General features: G+C 41.8%; 1 protein-coding gene across 8 annotated transcripts in view; it reads left to right on the top strand.

The window, feature by feature from the left end:
- Positions 1–17,244, top strand: part of AP3S2 (adaptor related protein complex 3 subunit sigma 2) — a 109,864-nt gene that overhangs the window by 70,095 nt on the left and 22,525 nt on the right. For 7 of the 8 annotated variants that reach the window (XM_014589464.2, XM_027773557.1, XM_027773556.1 and 4 more), the window contains 3 exons: positions 4,585–4,676; positions 5,606–5,717; positions 12,650–12,721. In XM_014589464.2, the coding sequence (XP_014444950.1) occupies positions 4,585–4,676; positions 5,606–5,717; positions 12,650–12,721 (276 nt within the window). Of the gene's footprint in view, positions 1–1,427; positions 1,575–4,584; positions 4,677–5,605; positions 5,718–12,649; positions 12,722–17,244 lie in introns of those variants that run through there. The other variant, XM_006152813.3, reaches the window with a different exon arrangement.

The following is a 17,244-nucleotide window of genomic DNA, read 5'->3' as shown; positions in this document are numbered from 1 at the left end:
GAGAGACAGCGAGAAATCACCCCCCAGGGGGGATGGCCATGCCACAATCCCTTCTCCTCCATTCTCCTCTCGGGATCTTGGGCATGCACACACACGCGCCCAGCATGAGTTTTAAGCCACCAGGTCCTGGATGCAAACCGCGGTCGACTACGTGGGAGTCCAGCGATGTAGCCATTACGCTAACTGCTAGTCCCAACTTCACAGGATTATTAACCCCATTTTTTTCATATGAGACTGAAGCTCAGAGGCTCCATGGGACGTATATACAGGAGAGAATTTAAACCTAGGCAGTCAGATTTCAAAGCCCATATTCTTTACCACTAGACGATTATGCTTCTACATGCATATTCAGGAGGAATGAAAGAGGGGCTCAGATTAAGCAACTTGCCCAGAAGCACACAGCTAATATCGGCAGAACCAGGATTCAAACCCAGAGCTTCAAAGGTAAAGCTTATACTCCTTCCACTGTCCTCAGAGGACAGTGGCCGAAGACACAGACCAGAGGCTATGTGAGCCACCTCAGTGTGTGGCCTATGTCTAAATATGACTGGCTCACAGTCAGGTCATGCTGTAGGGGTGGTCAGGGAGGCCATCAAACGGGAGGGGAACTGGGGACCTTGACTGAGGGTAGAAGTCATGCCACAATCCCTTCTCTATTCTTCTCTTGGGATTTTGAGCACACACACTGTAGTGTTTTCGAGCCACTGGGTCTGGGACTTGAACCCCTCAGTTGGCCATGTGGGATCTAGCCGCCTCAATTGCCTTGCCACCTCACCCTAACCCACATGGCTGAGATGTGGTTTGAGGCTTGAATTTGGCAGCTGACTTTCTCACTTTTTTTCTTTCTTGTTCACTCTCTCTCTCTCTGGTGAGCACACGTGCCCTGTTGCAAATTAAAATAATTACAATAAAATTAATTCTTCAAAAAAAACCCTTAATTCCACCATCGTACCATGAAGAAGCTACAGATTTGCACAAGACATCAATATAATTCACTCCACCATAGTCTGTAATACTGAAAAAAAATCAACGAAATGTTTTCTAAATGGCCACACTAACCGGGAACATGGTGCAAGCGTTGAGGGGCGGCAGGGCTGCGCGTTTTGGTGAGGACCATGAGAAGACAAGCTCCGCTGTCTCGGCCCTGGCAGCGCGGCTGCACGTAGGCTCAGCTTTTCCGACGTGTTCGGCTTTACCCGCGCCCAGGATTCTGCGGCTGGTCTGGGCCGGGCACAGGCTTGGACGCGCCTCTTGGCCAAGCTGACTGGCCAAGAGACCGCGGCTGAGGTAACCACGCTCCTCGGTGTCTGCTCTCCAGAAGAATCCGCCGCCCTCTGCAGGGCGTTAGAAAAAGTCCGACACTTCGGTGCTCGGACCTCTTGGCGCCGCGGACCAAGTTTCCGGGTGCTGCTTTTAGCCGCACACCAGCCGGAAGTGCCTCTATTGTGGCGGAAGGGGATACTTTCTGTGTACGGCTTGTGCAAAGAGAAGCGTGACCGGCAAAGATGATTCAGGCGATTTTGGTTTTCAACAACCATGGGAAGCCTCGGCTGGTCCGCTTCTACCAGCGTTTCGTGAGTGCTGCCCGGTTCGCCACGCACCTTCAGGGCACCCGCTCCCTCTTCCCTCTCTCCTGCCCTCTGGGCGCCCGCGGGTGGTCAGTGCTTATGTACCGCCTCCGGTTCCTGCACCTTTCATCACCCTTAGCTACTTAGCCTCGGTCTCTGGATAGGAGTCGATGCTGGCCTTCTATCCCATGCCCCGCTGCCCCAGCTCTCTCTAACTCCTTCCTAAACCCCAGCGTTTCTGTGCCGTTTTGATACACTCTTCTCCCGGGTCTCTGGTCACCCGTGTAAGCGACAGCGGGGGGTGTGCCTCATTGAGAACTTGAATGGATTGCAATCACTTTCTTTAAATCTTTTTGGTGGTTCTTGAGGAAGAAACTTTCAGCTTCTTAAAGTTCTTGTTGTAGCCAGAAGGCCTGGAAAAGATCTTTCTTGGAATTATTTTGCTTCAGTGTTGGCTGAGTCTGCCTGGGGACTGGATCTCCTTCATTGTGTAGAATTGAAAATCAGTTTAAAAGTGGAAAAATGATGACAGATTATATAATAAATATGTCTGCGTGTGGTTCAATACATGATCATGTGAATTTGAGTTTTCCCAAAACGGTCCTCTAGAAAAACACAAACATCATCATTATTTTCCTTCTGTCTCCTAACATTTTTCTTCGTGATTAGGTTTCAAACTGTTACCTGACTGGTGGGACTGGGGAAACTGAAGAGGGGAAGGTGTCAGAAAACTTACTTTCAGTCTTCAGGTCCACCTTTTCTACTATTGTGTTTATTGACAAGTTAAACCTTTTTCAGTTTTATTTCTTTTTGTCAAATAGAAATGAAAAAGATAGGAATCAGTAGATGGTATAATGGTTACATTGCTGGACTACCAAGGTTTGAGTCCTGGAACTGGGGGCTTAAACCCATGCCAGGCACGTGTGCATGCATGCCCAAAATCCCGAGAGAAGGGGTTGCAGCCCGGCCATCCCCCCTCTGCCTCTCTCCAGTGACCTCATGCTTCTTATGGCAAAAAATAAAAATTTAAAGTTTAACATCCTAGAACCAGCAGATGACATAATGGTACGTTGCTGGACTTCCATGTAGTTGACTTCAGTTTGAGTCCCAGACCTGGCAGCTTAAAACTCATGCCTGGCCTATGTGCATGAGTGCTCAGAATCCTGAGAGGAAATGGAGGAGAAGGGATTGCAGCATGGCTGGCCATCCCTCCCAAGGGGTGATGTCTCGCTTTCTGTCTCCCTTTGCCTCTTGGGCAAGGGCACGTACCCGAGAGCAAAACCTCTCTAAAACTTAATTAATTAATTAAAATAAATTTAAAAAACCTAAAAATAAAAGTTTACTTGAATCTACCTTCCCACCATAGAGGAAGCCCAGCTTGAAGTATGGTCCCTAGACCATATCTCCTGGAAGCAGTTCCAGACCTTAATCCAAACCTACTAAATCAGAACCTGCATTTTAGCAGCTTTCCCAGGTGACTCATTGCCTATTGAGATTTAGGAGCTTTTAATCACTTTCTGATCTAATGACTGGCTTTTCCCTTCTATCATCCTTTTTACTGTCATTATAAAACTCATATGGATAAGTAGAAACCAGATGTCAGTTATTGAGTGATTCCATTGCAGCTGAGCTTCCCATGTGTGTCCTAAGTGAATAGTAAGTGAAAAAAAGAAATTTTGTGACTCTGATTATTTATAATTCTAATCTATAGATAGGACTTTTGCTGTTTTTCTCTCTTTTTTTTTTTTTTTTTTTTTGGTCTGAGAGAGATGAGATAGATATTTTTATACTTGACAAGGTGTGATAATATGACAGAATCGCCACGTGGTGATCCTCCTGCCCCAGCCTCCCAGTTAGCTAGGAGTACAGGTGCACGCTGCTATGTCCAGCCTGTTCAGGTTCCAGGAACCAAACCTAGACTTGCTACCCCTTGTGCTACTGTGACTGGGCCTTCCTAATTTTTGTTGATGACAACATCTTATATGTTGTACCTATGTTACCAGTACAGAAGATGGCAAATTCAATTTTTTTAAAAAGAATTATTTTATTTACTCATTCATTCATTTTAATTTGACCAGAGAGAGACAGAGAGGGAGGGAAAGCAAGAAAGCAAGATACCAGTTCCAGGACTCTAACCATAGTCGACCATGTGTAACGTCCAGTGTCTTAACTACCACATCACCTGCTGGTCCCAAATTCAGTTTTTTAAAAGAATTATTTCTATTTAACTTTATTTATTATTATTATTTTTCAGTTCGATCAGAGACAGACAGAGAGGGAAAACGAGAAAGCAAGCCACCAGGTCCAGGACTTGAACCGCGGTCTACTACATGGGAGTTCAGCAACATAGCCATTACTCTAACTGCTGGTCCCGCCCCCAAATTCAATTTTTAACAGCATGTACATGATTCCATCTTGACCTCCTTAAAGTGTTAGGCCTAGAGGCCAGTAGGTGGTGTGGCGGTTAAGGGCACTGGACTCCCCCATGTTTGACCGCCGTTTGAGTCCCCACCCTGGCGGTCTTTCTCCCTTTCCCTCTCTGTCCCTCTCTGGTTGAATTTAAATAAATAAATAAATAAATAAGGTTAAATAAAATAACCACCTGCTGGCCCTTAAATAAATAATTCTTTTTTAAAAAAAGTGTTAAGCCTATGAGACAACATTTTAAAAATTCTTTGAATTTCATTCTTTGAAATTTGAGATTATTCTTATTCTTAGAAATGTGAGAGTTTATCATTTCTCCTTTCCTTAGTTCAGCATCTACTTACCTGTAGGTTAGTGACCTAAATATCTAGGTAGCATACCTTGTCTTAATTCCGATAGCCAAGCCTTATCCACTGTCCCATAGATTTATCTCCATTTTTTCCCTCTATCATTTTTTATCTTTTCTGGAAACTAATACTAAATGTTCTGATCGTTCCCATTATGGCAGCCCTTCTCTCCCTGTCTATCACCATTAATAGGATGCAGTTTTTCAGACTTCCCCACTAACTTGCCTTATTTTTTTGTTCCACAGCCAGAAGAAATTCAACAGCAAATTGTTCGAGAGACTTTCCATTTAGTCCTCAAGAGGGATGACAACATCTGTAACTTCTTGGAAGGTGGAAGGTAAACTGTCAGCTACAGTTTTCTCCCCACATACTTTTGGGTAGCCTTTGTCATTATTGCCTCTTCTGGCAGTACTCAAGTGTCAGGTGGGTACCTGCTGCAACTTGAACGGTTTAGGAATGATCTGCTCAGGGAGATGCCCAGTTCCCTTTGGGAAACAGCTGAACTGCTGTGCTTTAGATATCGTTCAGTTCAGTGTCTCTGAGGATAGGCAGGAGAAGAGGTGCAGGCAGGTGACTTTAGATACTTCTGCCAAACTTGTTTGCCATTCACCTGGTCGAAATGGTCTACTTCTAGAATTTGGTCACCCTCTCCCTCCTCCCCTCCCTTCCTGTCTTTTTAATGCCATAGGGCCCATGCATACTCTTGCAGGTGAGAGACAGAAAGTGAGAAGTCACCCCTTGGGGAGATAGCCATGCTGCAGTCCTTTCTCTTCCAGGATTTTGGGCATGCACACTCATGGGCCTGGCGTGTTCCTCAAGTCACTGGGTCCGGGACTCGAAGTGTAGTCGGCCATGTGGGAATCTAGTGTCTTAACTAGCATGTCACTTGTTGGCCTGGCCCTTCACCTTTCCATGAGCCTTTTCTCATTCATTTATCCAAGGTTTCTCTTTGATGTGTTTAATTAAGATAATGGGTATCAGGACTAGCAGATGTCAAAATGGTTATGTTGCTGGGCTCTCTCTCATATGACCAACCACTGTTCCAGTCCTGGACCTGGAGGCTTGAAACTCATGCTAGGTGTGTGTGCATGTGTGCCCAAAATCCCAAGGGAAGAATGGAGGAGAAGGGTTTGTGGTGTGGCCTTCCTCCCGGGGATGATTTCTTGCTTTCTTTCTCTCCGTCTCTCTAGCAAGTACACACACACTATAGCAAAAATATCTCTAAAAATAATAATAATGGGTATTTAAATGTTTCCCCTCTTCCAGTTTGATTGGTGGTTCTGACTACAAACTGATATACCGGCACTATGCTACCCTCTACTTTGTGTTTTGTGTGGATTCATCAGAAAGTGAACTTGGGATCTTGGACCTCATCCAGGTATGTATAATCAATTAATGATGGCAGTAACTTTAGACTTTGCTTAGGAACTTTGAGCAACCAACCTGTTGATCCTTTGTCGTTCTCCTTATTGCTGTTGGTGTAAGTTGCCAGATGTCCACCAGATGGTGCTCTGGGAAAGCTCCTGAACATCTAGAATAATTTTTAAATGCTTTTTCAACACCTGAGTCACACTGAACATTGAGAGTCAGCATGACACAATAGAAAGGTCAAGGGACCAGCATGATCTTTAAGGCATTGGATTCCCACGTGGCCGACTGCAGTTTGAGTCCTGGCCCCACTGGCTTGAAACAACTGAATGTGTGTGCGTGCATTCCCAAAATCCTGAGAGGAGAATGGAGAAGAGCTTGCTGTGTGGCCATCCTCCCTAGCGAGTGGTTGCTCAGTTTCTCTCTTTTCTTTCCATCTCCTGCAAGTAAATGCACCCTATAGCAAAAATCTCTAAAAACAAAAAATATGACCATGCACTTTGTAGTCTTGTGAGCTATAGCAGGCTATAGAGATGTATATAATGAGTACTATATACTAGTGATCATTTTTATTAGAGAATTATAGTTAACAAGGAAAAGAAATATAACATTATAATTTAATGGACACTTATTAAATAGTGTGCATTCAATTTGGAAAGATTGAGTAAGTAAAATGTAAAAATAATAGGAACTAAAGTACTTGATCTTTGAAGACAATAAAAATCAACAAATAGTTGAACTGCTTGATATAAAGAAGATAAAAGTTAGAAACAGAAAACATTGTTCTTAGGTGATGATATACATAGTTGCATGAGCGATGTATTTGAAATAACTAACTACAAAAAATAAATGCCTAGGACCAGCAGGTGGCATGGTGGTTAAGGGTGCTGGACTCCCACATGGCCGACTACAGTTCAAGTCCCAGACCAGATGGCTTGCTTTCTTACTTCCCCTCTCTCACTTTAACTCTGTCCCTCTCTGGCCAAATTAAAATAGATAGATAAATAAATAAATAAAGTTAAAAATAAATGAAAAGTTAAGTAAAATAATTCTTTAAAAAAAAATGCCTAAATGAGATTAACAGGGGCACGGACACATCCAATAGGAATAAATGTTTAGAAAAGAAAAATGAACGAACTCCCTAATGGGCTCACAGTAGAATTTTTCTTTTTTTAAATGAATATCATTTCTAAAAAATGTTGAATGCTCGTTGGTGGCGTGGTAATTGAGGCAGCTGGATCCCACATGGTTTACTGTGATTTGACTCTAGGACCCAGCGACTTGAGAGGCATGCTGGGTGCATTTGCGTCCATGCGTGTGCATGCCTAAAATTCCCAAAGGAGAAATGGAGGAGACGAGACTGTGGTGTGGCCATCCTCCCTGGGAGGTGCTTTCTTACTTTCCAAACTCTCTCTTTCTGTCTGTCTCTCTCCAGTGAGAGCATGTGCTTCTGGCAAAGTAAGAAACAAAACTTGAAATAGATGTCAGTGGAAGCTGAGAGAAGTGATTATCTAAATTACATTTTTGAAAAATACTCTTCTATTTATTTATTTTTTTTTTTTTTTAGAGTTTTTCGTTAGGGCGCGTGCGCCCGCCAGATAGACAGAGAGAGGCATAGAGACAGAAAGTGAGAAATCACCCCCCGGGGGGGATGGTTACGCCGCAATCCCTTCTCCTCCATTCTCCTCTTGGGATCTTGGGCACGCACGCACATGCGCCCGGCGTGAGTTCTAAGCCACCGGGTCCGGGACGCGAACCGTGGTCGACTACGTGGGAATCCAGTGACATAGCCATTACACTAACTGCTGGTTCCCTGAAAAATACTCTTTAGGTTGAAATGAAAAGCACTTTTATTTCATTAAAGTGTACATGATTAATACAGCTGGTGGTGTGGTGGTTAAGGCAGCTGGATTCTGCATGGCCAACTGTGTTGTCTGAGTCCTGGACTAGATGGCTTGAAAACCACACTGGGCACTTATGTGTATGAGTCCAAAATCCTGAGTGGAGTGAGTATGGAGGAGAAGGGATTGTGGTGTAGTCATTTCTCATAGGGGGTGCTTTCTCACTTTCCTTTTATCTTTGTTTCTGGTGAAAGTACATACCTTCTAGCAAACTTAAAAAAAGAAAGAAAAGAAAAAAAAGGCAAGAAAAATGACTTTTCCATACTCTTTTATTGTTGTTGTTGAGAAAACATTAAGATGTCAGTAGTACAGTGACTGAATGTAAATAAAAATATATACATAAAAAAATAAAATAATGACAAAATTAAATAAAATAATTCTTAAAAAATGGAAAAAAAAAAGATGTCAGTAGTTCTCTGGGGTTGGCAGGTGGTGTGGTTGTTAAGGGCGCTGGACTCCCATATGACTGCCCATGGTTCGAGTCCTGGACCTGGAGGCTTGCTTTCATGCTTTTTTCCCTCTCTCTCTCTCTCTGTGTTTGTGTCTAGAGAAATTAAAATAATAATAAATAAAGTTAAGTAATTCTAAAAAAATAAAAACAAAAAATGTCAGTAGTTCTCAGTGAAAATCCACTCAGAATCTTAGTGAAATTACTATTTTAAAATTAATTTTTGTTGTAACATATATGCATACATTCACACAAAATATGCCTGTATAGTTTAAAGAATGCCAATAAAGGGACATTCATGGACCTGTAACCCAGAACATTACTTGTAGTTTAGAAACTGTTAAGCACCCTTCCTCAGTTGCACTCTCCTCCCTGTTGCATCACTTCTCAGACATTTGGGTTGATTCGTCCTTTGCTTTTCTTTATGATTTCACTGTATGATGTGTATCCCTCGATGATATTCTGTTTGGTTTGAAAAAACTGAAGGATAGGCACAAATTTAGCTGTGTAATTTGCCACTTGTATATGAAGAGTTCTAAAGAGAAGAGAAGCTGAACAGTCTCTCTGGGCTGTGGTCTGGATACAGTGTCCCTGAGTGTGCAAGAAGCCCTTCTGAAGAAGTCAGGGGGCAAGGTCATGTGACTGAGTCCTAGAAAACCTAGAGCTCCTCACGGTCAGAGTATCAGGCTCTGCTGTCTGACAGAACATAGATTGTGCATTTCCTGCTTCTGAACTCAACCGTGACTGCCCTCTGTGTTTCAAGAATAGGTCCAAGTGCAGTATGGAAACCCAAATCAGTGAGGCTGACCTGCACGAGAAGGTTCTGGGTTTGCATCTGGAGGTTTCCCTAAGGACTTCCACACTTCTAAATTCATTTTCTTCCTTTACAGTTATAGAAAGTGAATTAACACACATGAGACCAGCAGATGGTGTAATGGTTACATCGCTGGATTCCCAAGTAGTTGACTGCGGTTCGAGTCCTGAACCCAGCAGCTTAAACTCACGCTGGGTGCATGTGCATGCATGCCCAAAATCCCAAGAGGGGAATGAAGGAGAAGGGATAGCAGCGTGACCATCCCCCCGGGGAGTGACTTCTTGTTTTCTGTCTCTCTATCTCTCTGTCTCACTGGTGAGCACACAAACCCTATAGCAAAAATCTCTTAAAAAAAAAAAAAAAAAAAAAGAATCAACACCAGGTGAGACCAGCAGATGGCATAGTGGTTACGTTGTTGGACTCCCACATAGTCAACCACAGTTTGAGCCCCAGACCTGGTGGCTTAAACCTCATGCTGGGTGCATCTGCATGTGTGCCCAAGATCCCAAGTGGAGAAGGGATAATAGTGTGGCCATTCCCCTAGGGGGTGATTTCTCGCTTCCTGTCTCTGTTTCTCTGGTGAGTACACACACCCTATAGCAAAAATCTCTTTAAAAAAAAAAAAAAAAGATCTCTCCCAAAAATAAAAGAACATAACACAAGGACAGAAAAAAAACAGGAAGAGAAACAATAACAGTGGGTTTTTGGAAAGCAGCAGAGAATAGGAATGCCTGGTGACTGACTTGGCAAGCCCAAGAAAGCTGCATCCCAGGCCAGCAGTTGGGAAAGCTGACAGCCACCCTGACACCACAGAACCCACAAAGGCACAGAGCAGGCAGCAGTCTCATCGATCGTAGAGCTGAAAGGAAAAGCTATCTGAGAACCACTTAGGGCCCTAAGTCCTTTCCCCAAGTTCGGTGTTCTGGGCAATTGCCCTTTTCCCATTGCAACATTAGAGGTTTATTCTCTGCAGAGGAAGAGAAGGTGTTTCTGGTGTAGGGGACACCAGGCATAATTGATGGCGAATGTTAGAGGGATTAAATTCATGTATGTATTCTGATAATTGAATTCTAACTTTCTTGGTCTTTTCCTCCATTTAGCTCCCAATTTCTGGTAGTCAGTCTTTTTGCCTCCCCCCCAGGAATTTGTAAAATTTCGCTGGGAAATCTGATTAAGGGGAAAGAAATTTTTAAAACCTGGAGATAGGAGAGGTATGTGGCTGTTTTCCAACAGATAACCATGATTGTAGATCTTCCAGTTAGCCTGTTTTTCTTGTGAATGAAAAAAAAAAAAGGATTATCAGGCATTTGAAGAAAACCTTTCATAGAGAAGGAAGACAAAACAAACAAGCAGTAAAAACTAAGAAGTGGACACCATACAAAGAAAGGAAATGTGAAAAAACAAAAAAAACACTATTCTTTAGCCACAGGAAAATAAAAAAGACAAACAAAAATTGGTACTAAACAAACAAAAACACTCAGAACAAAATGATCTCTTAGAAATTAAAAACCTGGGAGGAAATGGAAACAAACCAAAATCCACCTCAACTAAAGTATTGGGAGACCAAGTTAAGTAACTTCCCAGAATAGTCAGAAATAGAAAATAAGAGCTATAAGATACAAAAATAAGAATTCCAGTACCCAAGCAAGTAGCTCCAAAAAGATTGATTTAGAACATGGGAGAGGGACCAGCAGATGGCATAATGGTTACATCGCTGGTTTCCCATGTAGTCTACTACAGTTCAGGTCCTGGACCTGATGACTTAAATTCATACCGGGTACATGTGTGTACATGACCAAAATCTCAAGGGAAGAATGGAGAAGGGGTTGCAGCGTGGCCATCTCCTCAGTGGGTAATTTCTTGCTTGCTGTCTGTCTCTGTCGCTCTGGTAAGCGCACGTGCCCTTTAGCAGAAATCTCTCTTTAAAAGAAAAAAAGAGGGACCAGCAGATGGCGTAATGGTTACGTCACTGGACTCCCATGTAGTCGACTGTGGTTTGAGTCCCAGATCCGGTGACTTAAAACTCACCAGGTATGTGTGTGTCCAAAATCCAGAGAGGAGAATGGAGAAGAAGAGGCGTGGCCATCCTCCCTGGGGGCTAATTTCTTGCTTTCTGTCACTGTCAAGTGCACATGCCCTATAGCGAGAATCTCTCTCAAAAAACAAATTTTAAAAAGAAAGATGAAAAATACTATGCCAAGGTAGGGTTGGATGATAATACTATATAATAGTATACTACCATATAATAGTATATGATAATAGTACCTAGCGTAGCAATTGAAGATTAATCTATGTTTAAATGTTATCCTTACAAAAATATTGTTGCTGCTAAAAATGTAGTTATGAGGGACCAGCAGATGGCATAATGGCTGCATTGCTGGACTCCCATGTAGTCAACTCTGGTTCGAGTCCTGTACCCAGTGGCTTAAACTCACACTGGGTGCATGTGTGCGCATGCCCAAGATCCTGAGAGGAGAATGGAGAAGGGATTGCGGCGTGGCCATCCCTCCTTGGGGGGGGGGGTGATTTCTCGCTTTCTGTCTCTTTCTTTCTGGCGAGCGTACATGCCCTATAGCAAAAACCTCTCCAAAAAAATGTAGTTATGAATAGACCTGTTAGGATATTATTATATGTTTTCTGACATATGTGTGTATGTATTTTTATAGGTATATATTTAGGTGTAGACTGACTGGGTCATAGAATATAATTGGGTTGTTGGAAAAGTCATGGTATTTTTCTGTTTTTCTATGCAAAAATGCATCCTGACTTTTCTGTCAACCCAATAATATGTCAGTTTTCCAAAATGATTTGTGTCTAACAGAACCCTGTGTACTGGCTGCCAGTCCCAGAGGAGTTTTGGAGGGCTCCAAACACCTCTGCCCATTGCATCTTGGTGTTAGAGTTGCCAAGGAAAACACTATGCAGCCAAGCACTGGATCCAACAACACTTCCCTTCCGAAGTAAAGAGACACAGCAAAATCAACTCCGGTAGTGTGTCAGTTCCTCATGGCCAGCGGGTTATCCCAGCAGCTGCCACAGGGCAGTTTTCCTACACACACCCATCTTGTGCCTTAGTGGAAGGTGTGTCCAGGCTGGGCCACTCGCAGGCCTTGAGATCTGTTTCTATGCAGCACCAAACAATTGATCACATTGCTGACAGCCAGGCTGTGGGCATGAGGTCATTATCTGAGGGAGAAATAAAAAGGTAAGGACAGACATCTGGATGGTGGAGACATGGTATGTTTGTTTTAAAGATTCATGAAGTTGTATCCTTAACATGAGCACACATTTCATTACATTTCAAAATAAAAATTGTAAATTAAGTGATTCACCCAATGGTATTTTGAAGTTAATGTTAATGGAACAAGACAAAACTATATTAGCACTAATAATGAAATTTTTTTTTATACATGTATACATTGAGGCTTGGGGAAAATGTTATAGTATTGTAAGTTATTATTGGTATTTTAATTTATTATTTTTATGTAAATTAGCACCTTATAAAGGAGGAAAAGAAAGCTACGTGTGTGCTGGTCGTGTTGCTATACTAAAAATGAGGTCTTCCTGTCCTAAATCATCTTCCCAGAATTGGGGTAATTAGGGCGATCAGCTAATGCTGTAGATAGGGCAGGGTTTGGTTTGGTTTTGGGTTTGTTTGTGTGTTTTTTTGAGATTTATCATAAGGTAAATATCATCATGACTACCCCCATTCAAATATACTTACAAAGACGTGAAAATGTTCCTATTTCTCTTCTTTATCTATTTCTCCTTTTTTCCAGGTTTTCGTGGAGACTCTGGATAAGTGTTTTGAAAATGTGTGTGAATTGGATTTGATCTTCCATATGGATAAGGTACGTTCTCTTCCAAACCAGGGTCACCAGAAAACTAGGAGCCTAGGGCATTTCTAGCCACCTTTACTCCTTCATGTTCTTTCCACTTTTTACTCAGGTAGTTCTGGAACCTATTTTTTTTTTAAACTTATATATCTTATTTAAAAACTTAGGTTTAATCTCTCTTTTTTAAAAAGTTTTAATACGCTTAAAATTATTACTGGACATATATCGTTGTTCATCTGTTCATAAACAGGCTTCTTGACGTCCCTAGAGTAACTGGCTACTTGGCCAAAGGCGAGATAGTTTTATGTCAGTCATAAAATGAGTTCCTGAGGCATAGGTCAGTGGCAATGAAGCTTTGGAATAATGACGTAGCAATTTTGACATAGCTAGTAATATTTGTATCTTTTCTAACAAGAAATGTAGTGACTACCATATCTGGAACACAGTCTGAGGTCAGGTGATACTCTGTAGGAAAGCAGATTGTTGGAGCCAAAACCAAAATGATCCCACGTACATGTTCTCAGATTTGTTTCACTGGCGTGACCATGACATGGCCTGTGTCTTCATGTGCCAAATTAAACATGGACATAGACAGCAAGGGAGTTGGGACTGCCACATTTGTTTTGTCCAGCAAGGCGTGTGCTATCCTCAGGGGAGACCGGTGCATCTTAGGTTTACTTAGTCCTGATTTTTCTTCAGCTGATTATTGTCACTATGATCCATACCCTTTGAGGGAGGAATGTTGTTGGTTTGGATTTTGTTTTGTGAAAAGGTGTAGGTGCCAGGGCCGGCAGGTGGCATGGTAGTTAAGGTCACGTGTGCCCCTGAGAGAGAGCGAGCGAGCGAGCGAGCATCCCCCAGGGGGATGGCGTAATCCTCAAGCTTCTAGATCCGAGACTTGAACCACAGTCAGCTACATGGGATTATTGCCTTAACCTCATGCCACCTGCTGGCCCCCCTTGGATTTTTTTTTCTTTCAGATTGTTTTTATGTGTTTCAAAATTTTAATTGTGTAAGTTCTTTATATATTTTTAAAACGAATCCTTTGTTGCAAGTATCTTCTCCCATTTTTGTAAGTTAATTCTCCTTATGGTATCTTTTGATGAACAGAAGTTCTTATTTTGAATTTGGCAAAAATGTATTAGTCTTGAACCAGCCAGATGACATGGTGGTTAAAGCAGTGGGATTCCACATGGCCAACTTCACAGTTTGAGTCCTGAACCTGGTGGCTTGAAAAGCATGCCAGGCACATGTGCATGTGTGTGTGCACAAAGTCTCAAGAGGAGAATGGAGGAGAAGGGATTGTGGTGTGGTCATCTCTCTGGGGAGTGATTTCTCACTTTCTCTTTTTCTCTCTCTCTGGTGAGGTCATGCATCCTATAGCAAACCAAAGGGAAAAAGAAAAAAGAAAAAAAAAAAACCTCTTCCTCTATGGTGAGGGCTTTTCATGTCTTATTTAAGAAACCTTTTACTTTCCTGAGATTATAAAAATGTTCTACATTATCTGAGTCAGTAACTCATCTGCAGTGTATCTTTTCTGTGATGTGACCCAATTTCGTCTTTTTCCCTAGTGTCGATGCCCAAGCCTTCTAGCACCATATATTAGACAGTCCTTCCTATCCCTACTGCTCTTCGGTGCTACCATTGTCCTACGGTTGGAACCCGGGGACCAGCAGGTGGTACAGTGGTTACGTTGCTGGACTCCCACATAATTGACAGCAGTTTGAGTCCCAGATCCGGTGGCTTAAAACTCACACCAGGCACCTGTGTGAGAGGAGAATGGAGGAGAAGGGATTGCAGGGTGGCCATCCCCCCGGGAGGTGATTTCTTGCTTTCTGTCTATCTCCCCATCGAGCACACATGCCCTGTGACAAAAATCTCTTATAAAAAAAAAAAGACATAAAGTAGGAAACTGTACATGTATGAATCTGTTTCTATATCTGCTTTATTTTTCTATTCTCACACCACACTGTCTTAATTACTGTAACTTAAAGAAGTTTTATAACTGTTAGAAAATCTGCCTACTTTCTTTTCCTTTCAAGTGTGTTGGCTGTTCTTCATGCTTTCCATTTTAGTACAGTTTAGAGCAGCTTATAAATCACACCTGTTGAATGCTGAAGTTTTTATTTTAATTGTCTCAGATCTATGAAATATTTAAGGAGATATTACATTTTTATGACAATGAGTTCTATACATAGTATGTTATATTCCTCCATTTCTTTTTTGTTGTTTTTAAAATTTTTGGTGGTTTTTTTTTTTTTTTTTTAGCTACAGGGAGAGACGGTGTGGAGGAGTGAGAATTCACCCCTCAGAGAGGATGGCCACCCTACAATCTCTTCTCTCTTTTCTCTTTTCCTCTCGTGATTTTCGGTGCACATACACATGTGCCTGGCGTGTTTTTTAAGCTGCCAGATCCAGGACTCAAACTATGTAGTCTGAGCCATCCTAACCACCCTACCATCTGGCTGACCCATCTCTTTATTTCTTTAAGTCTTTGAAGTTTCTCACTATAATTTTTTTCCCATAGAAGATGTACATATATTTTGTTATTTTTTCCCAGATATCTTGTTTTTATCTATATATTATGTTGTATATTAATTTTTTGTTTATTATAGCTGTATAGAAATCACCTTCCTTTTTTATTGATGTTGAAACCAGAGATTATGTCAGACACTTTCTTATTAATTCTGATATTTATCTGTTAATATTTTATTGATTTCTTTCCAATACTTTGTGGCTTTTTCTTGCCTTACTCTGCTGTCCTGGACCTCCAATGCAGTGGTGACATTGGGCATCTGGTCTTGTTTCTGTTTTCTGGTTTCAAGGGGAAGCATTCATCCTGTAACCATGAAGTCCAGTATTTTGCCTAGAGATTTTTGCCCTTTTTTTTTTTTTTTTTTTAGAGAAAGATTTTTTCTATAGGTTGAGACATAGAGACAAAAAGTGAGAAATCTTTCCCCAGGGAGGATGGTCACACTGCAGTCCTTTTTCCTCCATTCTCTCAGGGTGTTGGGCACACACATGCACCTGGTGTGAGGTTTTTTTTGTTTTTTTTTTTTTTTGAGAGGTTTTTTTGCTATAGGGTGTGTGGGCTCAAGAGACAGAGACAGACAGAGAGACAGAAAGCGAGAAATCACCCCCCAGGGGGGATGGCCACGCTGCAATCCCTTCTCCTCCATTCTCCTCTTGGGATCTTGGGCACGCATCCGGCGTGAGTTTTAAGCCACTGGGTTCGGGACGTGAATCGCGGTCGACTACATGGGAGTCCAGCGACATAGCCATTACGCTAACTGCTGGTCCCCTGGTGTGAGTTTTAAGCTGCTGGATCCTGAACTCAGTCCGTGGTTGACTACATGGGAGTCTAGCAAGGTAACCATTATACCATCTGCTGGTCCCACTTAGGGTTTTTCATAAATATTATTTATCAGGTTAAGAAAATTTTCTCTTTCCTATCCTAGTGGCTAAGGGTTTTTAAACATGAAAACATGTTAAATTTATCAAAAGTTTTTTCTCTGTCTTCTGATGTAATTACGATTTTTTTTAACCTCATCATTCTAATGTTGCCTTTCAAACATCTGTGAGAGTACCTACTAAAGCAATAAAGTAATTCCAGTCTCAACTCTTTTATTGGACATAGCTTTTAAAAAGAAATAAAAGGTCATGATAGTATTGCTCTTTCCTACACGTCTTATCTTCAAATTAGTTCCATAAAGTATTTTGCTGCTGCTACAAATTTCTTTTACAGTTTTTAAAACTGTTTTTATTTTTTTAGTTGTTCATATGGAATCCAGAAATAACCGTTCACATCTCGGGTGGTTTTTGAAAAGTGATGATGTGAGGAGTCAGAATCCCACCCTCCTTTATTTTAGAGTGCCCAAAAGCGTGTGCTGGCAGGTGACTTTCTTATCGTGGGCTTTCAAGCTTATCTTTGCCCTCACTTAGAGCAGTCGCTAAATTGGGTATGTCTTCTATTGATAATAGAAAATGGTCTTTTCATTTAAATAGGTAAAAGTTCTAGTGGCTGAGATTATGAGTGGATTGTGGCATGGAGATCCATTGGGGGTAACTGTCTGTCTGTCTCTCACAGAAGAAACAGCACAGCTGTTTTGGAACTCAGTTGGGTTTTTAGGATGTGATCATCATCCGAGTCACAATTCAGTGACTATGTGAAGGGAATTTATCTACCCTTTTTTTAAAAACAAACAAACAAACAAAAAAAAAACAGGAAGACTGGCCATACCAAAATCCATTCTCTTCTCCCCTTGGGATTTTGGGCATGCACACACACACATGCCCCATGTGATTTTCAAGCTACCAGGTCTGGGACTTGAACCATGGTTGGCCATGTGGGTTTCCAGCACCTTAACCACCATTCCACATGCTTGCTCCCTATCTAACCTTTTTATAGATTCCAGTCTACAGTGGGCTTTCAGGGCATACGCTTCTGGGCAAGTCTGAGCACAAGGAAATCTTGTAGTCTGGAATTTTAAGTCTCTGGACTGATTATAGGCTGGATTATAGGCTGCTAAAATAGGAAA

Source organism: Tupaia chinensis, unplaced genomic scaffold, assembly GCF_000334495.1.
Source record: "Tupaia chinensis unplaced genomic scaffold, TupChi_1.0 Scaffold000359_1, whole genome shotgun sequence".
In the NCBI taxonomy this organism is placed as follows: Eukaryota; Metazoa; Chordata; class Mammalia; order Scandentia; family Tupaiidae; genus Tupaia; species Tupaia belangeri.
Note: the sequence above shows the minus strand (reverse complement) of the source record. Positions and strands in the feature narration are given on the sequence as shown.